The sequence below is a fragment of the Balearica regulorum genome, chromosome 5 (assembly GCF_011004875.1).
Source record: "Balearica regulorum gibbericeps isolate bBalReg1 chromosome 5, bBalReg1.pri, whole genome shotgun sequence".
In the NCBI taxonomy this organism is placed as follows: Eukaryota; Metazoa; Chordata; class Aves; order Gruiformes; family Gruidae; genus Balearica; species Balearica regulorum.
The window spans coordinates 38,431,725-38,445,637 of NC_046188.1; the positions used below are offsets into that span (position 1 = coordinate 38,431,725).

The 13,913-nt window shown below is 48.8% G+C and overlaps 1 protein-coding gene across 6 annotated transcripts in view; it reads left to right on the top strand.

The window, feature by feature from the left end:
- The window catches only part of SUSD6 (sushi domain containing 6), a 92,929-nt gene extending 86,800 nt beyond the window's left edge, over positions 1–6,129 (top strand). For all 6 annotated transcript variants that reach the window (XM_075754239.1, XM_075754244.1, XM_075754241.1 and 3 more), the window contains one exon: positions 122–6,129. In XM_075754239.1, coding sequence (XP_075610354.1) covers positions 122–147 — 26 coding nt within the window. In that variant the 3' untranslated portion in view covers positions 148–6,129. The remainder of the gene's footprint in view (positions 1–121) is intronic.
- The last annotated feature ends 7,784 nt before the right edge of the window (positions 6,130–13,913 follow it).

A 13,913-nucleotide genomic window follows, 5' to 3' on the forward strand; every position in this document is an offset into this window, starting at 1 on the left:
CCACTGCATTATAACGTTACGGAAGTGGGAGCCTGTCTTGTTTTCAACAGTAGCCTTTCTGGTGTGCATTGAACTGCAAAAGTCTGACTACTTTTTCTTCTTTTCTCTCCCCGCCATTCAGATATTCCCTTATTGAAGGAAGCATGAGGCCTGCTGTTTTTGCCTAGCCTTCTCCCTCTTGGATTTCTTCCTCGTCCCCTCCCCCTGCCTTCGAGACAGAAGCACTCTGTGCAGCCTTCCCCGTCCTCGCGAGCTGTACCCTGGATACCTCCAAGCAGAGACGCCCTCAGCTGAAGATCCAAAGGATGTCGCCAGGTTGCCTCCTGGATGCACCAGTGGGGTTGGTGCAGCGCTGGCTTCCCCATTCCATCTGCATCAGGGGCTCAAGGAACAGAGTGGATTTGAGCTCTCCTCTCCTCTTCCCCAGCCAGATGTTTGACAGCAGTCTCTGAAGAGCTGCTCTTTTCTTGTGCCTTTCTCCTCCTCAGTCCGGCTTGTTGCAGCTTATCAGCCTCTCTAGCCCTTCCGCCGCCCACAGAGCAGGGGCTGAAACCGCTTGCTCACTGGGTGCAGACACAGTTTATATATACGTATATATGTTATATAGGCTCTTCTTCCAGCATCCCCTTTGTGACGGGGCAGGACAAAATGCCTCACTGGGACTGAAGCTGGGTTTGGGAGGGTTCCCAGTTAAGGGGCAGCTCGTGACGTCTAGAAGCGCCTCGGATGAGATGGGCTGTGTGACAGCTGTGCAATAACAGTTCATTGAGAATTGCTAGAGCGCTGAAGGCTGAGAAGTCCAACGTGCAGGAATGCCCTCTGACCCCTTCTCAAAAACCATCTCTGCAGGAGTCCGTTCCTGAAAATCACTTTTGTCTCCTCCTTCCTTCTCTACCTGTGCAGCCCACTTGGTTATGCTTTGTCTTTAGAAGCTGGGACTGGGACTGTACAGCCAGTAAACCAACCCTTTCCGTTTTGGTTCGGTGCCAGAGCAGCTCCTGGTGTTAGGTTGTAGAAGAGTCTTGGAGAATGGCCAGTGGTTAGCAGGGTCCAGAAAGCTTGGAGGATGTGACTTTCAGTTAACCAACCCTGTGTTAACTGTGAGTTAGCCCCGTTCACTGAGGCATCAGGACTGGAACCAAATTTGTGGCCCTGCTCTTCTGAATAAGCTGTGTGTCTCAAAGCTCTTTCAGTTAAGGTGGTCCTGCACTAATGCTTAGGTTCCTTTTGGTCAGATCTTTAGGCACAGGTAGCCCTTTTCAGATGTAATTGGGAAGTGGTTCAGGTGTTTGAAAATGTCAAGAGAAAAAATGCCCATAGGTAGTGAATGCCTAGTGCCATTGCAGGGATCCCCAATTACCTTTCCAGCTGCACTAGGTACCTTGGTACTTGGATCCTGGGTAGCCACCATCTCAGAGGCTAGTGTGGCTTCCTAGCTTCATACAGCAAGGGTCTGCTGTTTCATCCTAATGGGCTTAAGGGGCCCACAGAGAAGGGCTTCTTCCTTGTGGCTGGGGGTCAGCAGCATTTATAAAGTCTCTCCTGAATACAATGCAGTTGCCTGTTGCTGCGAGGGAAGGCTGGCTACATTGACAGCAGTGCTAGAGGACACCATAGCTTATTTCTGAACCTAAGTTTTTGAAGATTGTTTCAAGTTCTGGTAGCAGGGAAAAGAAAATCCAAAAATATGTATACCTCTGCCCCCCTGCCCAGTTATCTGTAGCAGGCCAGGATATCCTGGTTGCTGTTAACAGGACTGTCTTTTTGCAGGAAGCCACGTTCATCTGAGGCAGGTGATCCATTCACAGAAGGGTTGTGGTGCTTGTAAGGTTCTTCCTGGGGGGGGGGGCAGGGGAGGGGCTGTGGTCTGGACACTCTGTTCCCTGGGATTGGTTTCAGCAGGAAGAGTTGGCTTCTTAGATGCATGTACCTTGTCATAACTGTCTTGAAGTAACAAGGGGAGTGTTTGCCCTGTGAGAAGCTGCTAAATTTTTATTTGAGTTGAAGGAGCAAAATGTCATGGCCTTATACATCATGTGGTAATATACAGGTAAATAGGGATGCTGTCTTTGCTGACTTGCTTTTGGTTTTTGATCTTCACCATCCTCATTGTTTCAGGAACATACCATCACAGCACTCAGTAAAAGTAACACAACACCTTTATATATAAAAGTCACTGTGGCTTAGCTCCAGTTCTTGGACATGGAGATTGGCCATAGTACCCAGCCGTGCACCTGCTGCTCCTGTTCCTGATTAGCTCTTAAATCCCAGGACACCTGGAACTGTGTGTGCCTGTGGGTGAAAGAATCCTATTTTCCCTATCCTTGTTTTAGAGGGATGTTATTAATTTAAAAATACAGTATTTTAAACTTCCTTCTCTATTGCTGATGTTACCTGGCATTATCACAAGGATTTGATAAATCTGATTTGGGTGGTTTGGGTATTTTTTGTTCAGTTTGGATGATGAAAATCCCATGTCGTTTTACAGCAGGCTGTGATCTCTCAGCTTCAGGCACTGTAAAGGGCAGATGTTGTTTATACATCTGCTATTGGAATTTTAGAAAATAAGCATGGGAATGTTTGTATTTAGTTTTTAACTCCTACCTTGGAAATGGTCTAAGCTTGAGCAAATTGTCTCATTCACTGGTTTCATCAGGGCAGATGGAGGGACCCAGCGTGTGTAGTGGTAAGGCTGAAGGAGTGTGGAGAGAAGAGTGTGACTTCTTTCCTGCTACCTAACCAGCTCAGAGCAGGAGGAGTTGCTCTCTGTGCATTCAAGGTCCTCTCTACTCAAACTGACCCTCAGCAATCAAGGTGTAGAAGTCAGGTAGGTGCTACCTCCCTGCAAGGGACAGTCGGGTGTTGGCACCGGCTCCGTGGGAGAATCCCACAGCGAAGCTGGAAGCTGATCCTGAGGCCTGACCTTGCCCTGGACGAGCGCTTGCTCTGCCAGCAGACGGCACGTGCTCTGTGGCCCTGCTTCCTCGCCACTGTTGTAAAGCAAGCAGCTGCCGGTTTGGGAGAGAAAATTCAATTTGGGTGGGGAGGAGGAGGAAACAAGCTGCAGAGAAGAGGGAGTGCTTTAATTTTGTTTCATTTATAGAAATTGTGGGAAATGGCTTTACTAAGGAGGGGGGGAAATGCAGAGGTGGAGGGAAATATGTAAGCGTAGATCTTGTGATCAGGCATAACAAGGCAGCTTCTGCTGGCTTGCTGAGAGGGTAAACCAGCGGCTCCCAGGCCAGGCTCTGCTGTGCTGGCTGGTAACCCCAGCTGATGCTTCCAGTGCTTGCAGAAGGGCCTGTCCCCTGCAGCAGGACCTGTGCAAACCAGAACGTGAGAACTGGTTTGGGGGCATCACGTTCCTCTTGCCCGAGTCCTCAGCTTTAGAGCTTATTTTCCTATAAAATAAGGTAGAGTGGCAGGGGAGGAAGCTGAGAGATGTCTGCCTGACAAGTTTTTTTCAAGGGGGGGAGGGAGCAGGGCCTCACTTTACTGATTATCAAGTGATTGTTACTCATTCCTGTTTGTTTGCATTCTGCGGAGGCTGAAGGATTGGGAAGTATTTTTGGCAGAGATTTAGAAAAACGAAATTGCACAGTCCTGTCTTTACTTACGGGAGCAAGGGCTGAGGGCGAAAGATCCCTCAGTCGTGAGCTCTGCTCCATCTCGGGAGCGTTTGTTACTTCTGAGCAAAGAGTGTGTCCTTTGGCTGTTGCCATAGGTAGGTGCAGCCTGGATCTCGGGGTGGATGGGGAGCACAGGGGCTCAGCCTTGCAAGATGTAACACAGCAAATGATTTTTTTCTTTTGTTTTGGTTTTTTCCGATGGGGCCACAGCCTCCTTACCTTTTTTCACCACCTTTTCTTCTGGCAAAAGAATTCAAAGGGAGGTATTTTTTCTTATTAAACACTCCCGACATAATCATCTCATGTTCTGTCACACATGCTGGATCTTGTGATTTTCAAGAACATTTAAATGATTTAATTACATTGGAAAAACAAAAATAGCACTTATTTTGAAGGGTTTTGTTATTTTTGGAGTCCGATAGGTAAAAAAAATTAGAAGGGCATTTCAGAAATTCAAAGTACTATGTGCAATAAAAAAACCCTCCTTGCTCCTTTTCAGTTGCATAGGTTTTTTTTAAAAAAAAGATCAATAAAATGCAGCCTACTGCAGTGTTTACAGCCCAGGCGTTGCAGAACGTAGAGCAGTCCAAGAGAACCAGAAAGTGAAGCTGACTGCCCCGCTTCCCCATGGGTTACTGTCTCGTGTCGGGACCTGCATCGTGAAGCTCAGCTCCAACGATGAGCCAGTTTGGGCTGTGTCAGAGCCTCCTGCCACCTTGAAGGGGGTCAGCGACATCGGTGAGAGATGGCTTTGGGCTTTCTGCTTTAAATAGCTTGCAGCTCCCCGGCATTAACTGCAGAAGAGATAAAAAAGTGCAATCAGGAGGAGAGACGTGCTGCAGCATGTGAGCCTGTGGAGTTGTTGCTGAGTTAAAACGTCATGAGTTTGGGAGGGAGAAGAGTTTAATGCATTTTTATCCCTTTTTTTAAACTACCAGGGAACTTGCTGTGTAGAAGACAGCTTACTCAGCAAGCATGCTGCTCGTTGTTAACCCCATGGATGTCTCCCCTGAGGTTTCTCCTTAGCCTTTCAGCTCTGGCGTGGCGATTCTTTTAATGCATCTGGAGCCTTTCTTTGGCCTTTCAGCACGTGGAGAAGTCAGGTGTGTTAGGAAGAAATCTGTTCCCCTCGTTTTGGGAGGAAACACCCTGAGGTGATGACTTGGGTCAGTACTGAGGAGCGGGGCTGAGGGAGCAACAGGCTCAGCCATTGGAAGGAATCTCGGATGGTGAAGTCATTGGCAGCACAGAAAAGGGAACGCAAGGTGGGGGGGTAAGGAAGAGCGTTGGCTGAAAACAGAGGTATGCTGCAGGCTAACGAGCTAATGCTTTCATGACTGGGTTCTAAGGAAGCTTGTGCTTTTTTTTAGATGATTTAGCAGACACCAGCAGGCTTGCTGTATAAAAGAAAAAAATTATCGTACAACTGGTTGGACACACTGAGATTTCCTTGTTGACCTTTTTAGAATATATTTGCAAAACCTGGTTTTACTGTTCTGATAGTTGTTTAAAAAAAAATTAATAATCTGCCTTATTACTCTATCCAGATAACTAATTAAATCAGTTTCACTTTCTGGTTTCTGTATATAAATGCAATAAATCCCATCAGTTTTGCACATCCTGCCTCACCCCATCCTCACCCTTCAGTCCTTACCAGGGAACTGGAGATTGACTTACTCTTTGTGAACACCTTTGTTTGCAGAAGAACTTATTAGAAAACATTTATTCTCTATGATACGCTTTGAAAGCGCAGAGAGTTTTCCTAGGGCAGGCTTCATTTTAAGGCATATTTTTGTACAGGAAACAAGCCTTTTTCCCAATCCTTCATCCCTTTCTCCTGCCTTCCACACCAGGACAGAGCAGGCCACTTCCCACACTTCTCTTCAGGGCCCTGAGTTCAGCACTGCTTCCAAACTCGACCCTCTGCAGATGATGTACGGATACACGTACCCACCACAACGGGTTCTACTGATGCTTTGCGTATGCTTTCTGTAAGCTGGGCTTTTGCTTCTGTCCTGGGGTGTGCAAGGACAGAGGCAACTGAGTTGTGCTGGAAAATGTTTTAGTTCTGATTCTCAAATTTGCTTCCTTCCAAAAGAAAACAAAGCAAAGTTGTCTGTGAAGCAGATGTCCTCTGATGCAATGGGTAGACTGCTGGTGGTTGCTGATGCAAATGCAAGGGGAGCTTGATTGCCTTTGTGCATTAATCTTCTTTCCTGTATGTGTTTTCTTTTTATCTGAGTTGCACCACTATGGGAATTATTTGCAGAATGGTACTCCATATATATGTGGGATTTGAAAACAAAACCATAATTGATGCTGTGCAGGATGTCACTCAATTGGTTTTATTTTGCTTTATTTTATATATATTTTTTCTGGTATCCTGTACATTGCAGTGGGTGTGAAGATAGTATTTTAATATTTGTACAAAGTTTAATTTAATTGTTCTATGTATATAACTGCATTTCTAAATTAAAAAAAAAAGTTCTTTTGAAGTGAATCTATAATCTCTTGCGTATTTTTTTTTAACTGCCTGGGCATTATGGGTTGGCCATCATTAGTGAATACATTGCAGTGGTGCAGTGCCTTCCCCATCAAATCACCTGATGTAACGTGCAGGCTTGGTGCATGAGGCTGGGCAAGGCATTGGTTTGCCTTCACTGTCTGTAGCACCGTGTGCAGGCATAGCAATTCACTAGCCCAGTGGGGAAAGACCCCACTGTGGTTCACCCTGGAGAAGAGAAGGCTCCAGGGAGACCTTCTAGCAGCCTTCCAGTACCTGAAGGGGGGGCTACAGGAAAGCTGGAGAGGGACTGGTTATCAGGGAGCGTAGTGACAGGACAAGGGGTAATGGGTTTAAGCTGAAGGAGGGTTGATTTAGATGAGATGTTAGAAAGAAATTCTTTACTGTTAGAGCGGTGAGGCACTGGGATGGGTTGCCCACAGAGGTTGTGGAGACCCCATCCCTGGAAGTGTTCAAGGCCAGGTTGGATGGGTCTTTGGGCAACCTGGTCTAGTGGAGGGTGTCCCTGCCCACAGCAGGGGGAGGTTGGAACTAGATGATCTTTGAGGTCCCTTCCAACTCGAACCATTCTATGACCCCTGCACATGCTCTGCCCTTTCCTCTGCTATTCCAGATAAAACAGAATCTGTTCAGTCTGTGTTCCTTGGGAGCAAGCAGCGATGATCAGTCAGTGATGGAGAGGGAAGGACCTGAGCTGGGAGGAGGACATGGCAGTTCCTTGGCTCCGCTGCTGCAGCAGTAGGAAACGCACGCCCACTGGGCCTGTGCGCGTGGAGAAAAGGCAATAGCAATAAAGCAAGGGAGGCTGACTGTCAGACATGGGCTGGATGAAAGCCACAGGGAGGCCTCAAGGAGGGAATAAGGCTGGGTCTGGATTTGACGCAAGGAAAGAAGATGCATTTTTGGAGAGTGTTTGAAGCAACTGCTGTGTGGTTTTCTTAGTCCCCTGCTTGCTGGGCTGGGAACCTGCACTGATGCCTAAGGCACCAACGGCTGATAGCTGCTGCGGTGTCCCCGTCCCTTGGTGGGGTCCTTGGGAACAGTAAGCCAGAGGCTGGCCAAGTTGTTAACAGTGGGAAAGGGGAGGAGGGAGAAAGGTTTAAAGGATGATGCACGGTGTGAGAGGACTTCAGAGAGGAAGAAGGGGTGAATATAATAAACAGCTAATTAATCTTGGAGACTAGATAAGGAGAACAGTACATATAGGAAGAGGGTGTTATTTTTTTAGAGGGAAGATCGCTCTCATTGGCAAAATACTAATCCCAAGAGGGTAGTGGGACAGTGCAGGAGACATTGGAGAGATCTTTCAAATACGTGGGTGCAGACAGTGCAGGCCCAGGTGCAGAGGTGAGACGGGCACAGGCTCTTGCTCTTCCCTCTTCTGGGTGGTCATGCTGCTCCGTGAGGATGGCAGAAGCTCAAACTGCAGCAGAACAGACACCTGTTGTTCTGCTAGTGCGATATACAGCCCTTTTCTCTTACCATTATTGTTGTTTGTATTGCTTCTAAAACCTGTGGTAATGTTGTCCTTTGAGACAAGTACTAATGAGCATTCCTTTCTTTTAAGGAAATTTATTGGTAGTGTAATGGGAAAGAGAAGGAGAGAGGAGATCCTTTTTGCCAACTTGTTCAAAGCAAAGTCCTTAAAGATGTTAGGAGATTTTTTTGTATACTCGCATATATAATTTTTTTTTTTCCTCTGTGGAGGAACAGGCAAGTTAAAGAGAAGGGAAGGGGTGACTTCTACCTTCCTCCCGTTTCCATTTATTCCTTAAATTATTCCCACACAGCAAGCTGATCTTACTGTAGTTCTGCCACTGCGAAACTGGAGCTCTGTGCCCTGTGCCTGCCTTCCTGTAGCAGACAGTTGGCACGTGGGAGTCGGTGGCCTCCAGGAACTGCTTTTAAATTATTACTATTTTTCACTGGGCTGCGGTCTCCTGCCACAGCAATTCTGGCAGCCAAGAATGCGCCTTTCTTGTTGTTCTGCAGCTCTTATCTATTAGATGCATTGGAAATAATTTGTCACCTCTGGTTTGTGCCTGCACTGACTGTGGGAGCCAAGCCGGAGGGAAGCCAGCCTGAGGTGGGTGGTCTGGGAAACCCTCCTTAGCAGTTGGCACTTCGGCTGAAGGGCGGAAAGGCCAGGGCACGCAGGAATACCTCCGCTTCCAGAAAAGCAGCCTCGCCACAAAGACATCGACCCCACTGCAAAGCCACTTTGAGAAACTTGGTCTGGGAAAGGGATGGATGGGCTCCTGCCCTTCGCAGGCGTCCTGCCAGCCAGTGTGCTATGCTGCCTGGCTCTCAAACAGGATGTTCTGTACGTGTGGATTTTCCAGGAACACAAAGCCAGGGACACACCAGCCCCTTTACAGCCCTGAGCTTTAACTCTTTACCAGGACTGAGTGCATCTGGAGCTTTTCCTCACCTCCCCTGGCTGCTGCATGCCACAGTGCCACCATTGGAAAGCTTTGCCGTGGGATTGCGTTATCAGATCATCCCTTGACAGACTGTAGCTTTGCCCCTGCCAGAAACCCCTCCTGCACTAACAGCCTCTGGCTTGGTTTTAGGGGTATCAGGATTCCCCCTCCTGACAGCAGAAGGCTGGTGGCAGGCTACGTGCCAATGAGCCCCATGCTTCACAAAGCGAGTGTTTGCACGCTCGCCCTCACCCCCCAGGGCTGTGCAGAGGGCCCCTTATGAGTGCTGGCCCAGGAGAAGAGAGCAGGGTCTGGCCGGGACACAGTGCCAGCCCCCATCCCTCACGGACTGCAGTACTTGCCAAAACTGCAGTGGTTTCTCTCAGCACCAGGCTGGTGTCCCGGGGTGCAGGGGGAGGGATGGGCAAACACAGACAATGGACTTTCTGATCCCTTTTGCGGGATGATGACGTTTCCCAGCATTTTCTCACCTTAACCTTCAGTGAGACCTGGGTCAGGACACAGCAGAGCTAGAGTCCTGGGGGTGCCTCGGCGTAAGGTGGCTGTCCTTGGGCAGCTTGCTCTCATCTGGCCTGTGCTGAGCTCGGGGTGGGTCTTTGGGGCACAGTTCAGGCTTTTCAAGTTACATCCATTAAGAAAACCCAGACTTTGGGGCAAGAAGGCACAGACTGGTGCCAACACACTGGTGTTCAGAGCACAAACACCCTTGTCTCCTCCTCTGCTTCTGCAGGCGTGCTGCTCGGATCACCTCGTAGCTACGTTGGGGGTAGTGTTTGAGACCACGCTGCGTTTAGCTCTGCCTGGCGAGCGGGGTTTGTCTTCCAGGCCCGTGGATCCCAGGTGAGGCCAGGAGGACCCATTTTGTGGGGCAGAAATGCTCTCCCTGTCCCCACGTATGCAGAACCATATCGCCTAGCAGCCCTGGGGCAGCCTGTAGCAGGGCTGGGTGCAGGGCTGGTGCTCTCAGGGAAGGAGGAGGGAGCCATCATGGGCTGGATCATGTTCTGGATACCCGGGAGTGCCAAGGAGGCCTGGGTAGCAGGTAGGTGTCCCTCCCCTTGCCGCTGCTGTCTGACAAGGTGTGCATGTACTTAGACTTGCTGCTGCTCCCTGCACCGGGGGCTGCCACTTCCCTGTGGTCCTGGTTCAGACAGGGGTGGTAGAAAGTTTGGAGAGGTGGCAGTGGCGGTGCCCCGTGGCAGCCAGAAGCAGAAGCCTGGCACCCAAGGGGTGACAGCACTGGGTTTCCCACCTCGTGCTCCCGTCCCTGGGTGCTGCAGGGCAGTGTGGGGCTCCCTGCGGGTAGGACAGGACAGTAGTTGTGCACAAACAGCTTCCCATGAGCTGCCTGCGCAGGATGGCAGCAATGACCCTTAAACGGCTGTTTCCAAGAGATTTATGGTCCTGGGTTCAGCTCTGCAGACAAAGTTGTTACCATCCTACAGTCTGTGTCTCCCCTCATAAATGTAACCTGGCTCCAAGTAATTGCTTCCTCCAGGAAGCTTGAAAATAGTTGATTTGTTACTGAAACTGTTGAGTATTTCTCTTGTGCTTCTCTGGTGCGTTTTCAACAGCCTAACAAATAACCATGAATTTAGCTTCATGGCATCTCAGTGGGTGGGAAAGCCCACACTGTCCCTGTTGATGGGGAGGGGGAAAAACAAGGCAGGAAAAACTGAAGTAACCTTCTCTAGGTCACACCAGAGGCTGCGTTGCAGACAGGAAAACAAACGCTCTTAATGTCAGCATGTCTTCTTCCAGACCTCTGCTTTAGCTACGAGCTCCTGCGCGCGGTGATCTGGCCATCACCCAGAGGGACGATGGCCCCTTTAATCCAGCACAGGCTGTGCCCGAAGGGAATGACTGAAATGGTAATTCGGAGATATTGATTCTCCTCATTGTGGAAGCGTAGTGCCAAGGGCAACACCTGCTTCACAATCATTCTCTTCTTATTCTGCCTTGTGGCCGAGTTTGAGATGAACCAGTCAGGGCTGTGCCCTGGGGAAACAAATGGAGGCCCCGCTGTTCCGGGTCTAAGACAGGTCAGCAGGGACTCTGGGAGAGCCGTACAGGAAGGTGAGCTTTCTTCTTTGCTGCATTTTGGCAGCAAAATTAGGTATTTCAGAACAAAGTGGTGAAAATGCAACTGAATGGAGCACAGGAGGGGTCTGGATGCAGGGACAGGTGGTCCTGGGGTACCTCTGAGACGCTAGAATTAGGGTTGCTTGCTTAGTAGTGCAGTAGGGAACAAAATGTGTTGCTGTTTTGGTTGGTTTATCAGTTGTTGGACTGGTCGTTGTCCCCGTGAGTTGAAAACCAAGGATTAATGCCTTGTAGTTTCCCCCTGCAATTGGCAAAGACAATTATGAGAGGTCGAGGGAGATTTTTTTCCTTTGTTTTTTTTCCCTGTTCTGCATTTGTACAAAGCCATCCTAGTCATTTCATATTGGGGATTTTCTTGTCTGTTTTGGGGGATGCAAATTACCATCGCATCTTGACCTTTCCCACAGGAGGAAACACCCACACAGCAACGCCTTACCGCTACTCACCCAAGCCATGGGGGCAAGGAAGGGATGTAAATGGGATAGAGAACAAACAGTTTTCCCAGTCTCCCTCCAGCAGTGCCGGGGCTGACACACTGCAACCCAAACGTGATCTTTTGGAGCGCGGGGGGCTGCTGTGCCACCCAGTTTAACTCAGTCTAATGTCATAACGCTCTCTTTCGTTTGAGTTCCTAATGCTGGTTTAAAACCTGTCTGGGATGTCTGGGACAGCCAGCGCTGTCAGATCTACCTGGGTCAGACCTCGCTTCCCAAACCGAGGGAGGGAGGGAGCGGGATCTCGGCTGCTGCCCCGCGGTGCGGTCCGACACCCCCACCTAGCGCCCGGTGGGCTCGCCGCCAGCCCCGGGACGGAGCCTGCCTCCCGGCGCCGTGCGGGAGGGGTGGCGGCGGCGGCGGCGGCGGCAGCAGCGGTCACTTTTTCCCTGGCCGCACAGCTCTCCGCCGCACCAAGGTGCCGCCACCAAAGAGCGACATCGCTCCGGATGGCAGTCGCAGGCTAAAAATGGGTTTTCAAGGATGGATGTCTGTTCCCACGCTTTCACAGATTTCATGTACTAAACAGTGATTAAGGAGTTAAAAATGAAAATGTGTTCCTCTAACCAAAGAAATTTTTTGGGAGGGAATAAAGAAAAGGTTATTTGTATTTAAGATCAAGATAATGGATGCTTTGCAAAAAGAAGGAAGAAAAAAAAAAAAGAAGAAAAAGAAGGAAAAAAAAATTGCAACAAATGTACTTCAGCAACAGAGCGCTGGCGCAGGGATAAATGGCTCTAACCTAGCCCTGCTGGAAATTAGGCCAGAAATTAAGGATCCCCACCATCGGTTAGATAGCAGGGAAGCCTTGTGGTAGGGTTAGGGGAAGCTGACTGATTTTAAGATGTCGTGTGATCGCTTCATGAAACATCAAACACTTGCCCAAGAATGGGGCCTTGCAAGTGTTGTTCCTAAGCTGGACTTTCTTATTATTAAAACAACCCGCCATTAGCACTCCCGGATGGCTTTATTGGTGCCAGCAACAGCAAGTGAGTTGAAAATGAGCTGGTAAATGCGTCTGCCAGGACACCTAAGCCAGAACAGACTCTCAAGGTGACAAAATTTGAAATAGCGGTGGCTTTGGTCTCAAACTGCACGTGCTCTGCTGCAACAGTGACCTGGGCAGGCCAGGGCACCCTGAGGAAACCATCTCGAGGACGTGCGCTGGGAGGCCGCTCCTCTCCATAGACTCTAACCTGGCACTTGCACCTGCAGAGGATCATGAGCCCATCCTTGGGCCAGAAACTCCTTGGCAGAAGACTTGATGGTAGAATGCATTTTTTTTGCTTCACTGGGCAAAAGCCTGCTGATTTCTTCAGTATGAGGGTGTTGAATTTATTTGTGGGACCTAACGGCCATTGGGAAAACAAATCTCTGTGGCTGGTGGAAGCGATCACCTGCTCCCTGCAGTTAGCAGAGCTGGCATCTGTCCTTGCCAGAGCAACGTGGAGTCATTTTCTTACATGAGAGGAAACAAACTCTCCAGACATGATGCCTTTCTGAGCAATTGTTGCAGTTTCCTCTGAAATTTTCAAAACCACAAAATATGATTATTTTTTTTTAAATGTCCAAAGCTCAAAATATTTTTCTTATTTTGTTGGGTTTCATAACTGAAAAAAAGGTTATTTAAAACTTTTCTATGTCTCTTTTTTAGTCTGGTGAGAGAGCAGAGGGGTATTAATGCTTGAGAGGGATTCCCTCCCTCCCTCCCTCCCCTGCTTCTCAAAGAAAGCTTGCCTTGTTTTAAGTGTTTTCCTTTTGCCTGTCTCCATAGAAAATATTAGGAATATGGGGTCTGGTATTCATTACAAGCTCCCAACAGAGTAAGATCAATGAAACTTTACATAAAGCAGCTGTAAGCCAGTATGTCATTTAGCTCTTGAAGTTAAAAGCATGTATAACAAAAATGGAGCTTAACCATTTGGCGAGGGCCTTTATTCCCTCTCTCAGAAGCTTGCATGATGCTGTCTTGTGGCTGAGGATTCATGGCCATACAAGGCAGGTCTTGCCTGAATTTTCTTCTGTGTACCTACCTATCCACTAGAGCATGAAGCTTAGATCACGGGGCACTCAGCTAGTACGCAGCCATGGCTACTTTTACGTGTGCAATCGGGGTGCCTGGTGGTTTAACCGCAAAGCCACTCTTTTTTTCTTGAATGAGAAAATAATTAGGCAAAACATAAAAGGTTATCAAAATCGTCTTAGCTTTAAATAGGGAGTGAAATGAACCCCCCTACACCCCCTCTTTTTTTTTAATTTTTTATTTATTTTCCTTCTAGCCTTGGGAAAAAAACAAACCCAAACCAGGACCGAATGAAACCCCAGTGCAATTGTCAGGAATGCTCCAAGTTTCCCTGTGTGCACCGTTTGGTCGCAGTGTATCCCACAGCGAGTGCAGAGCCAGGCGGTATTTTCCCCGGTCACTATTCTCCTTAGCCATGAACCTGCCTGACAGATCCAGTGCCTTATTGTCCATACTTCCATCTCAGGTCACAGAGAGTTTTTTCCCACCGGTCAGGGAGTCCATTTTCCTTCCTCTCTCAGCAGCACAGCCCAGAGCAGCAGAGGTTGATCAGGTCAGCCTTGTAACAGGAATTCAGCCCTGCCCGAAGAAAAGCCCCCTCCCCGGGCTGCCAGGAGGTTCACTCTCACCAAAGGATGGGCAGGAGGGGTGGGAGGCACCTGGGGGAGCATGTTCAAGCAGCCTGAGATTTATCAT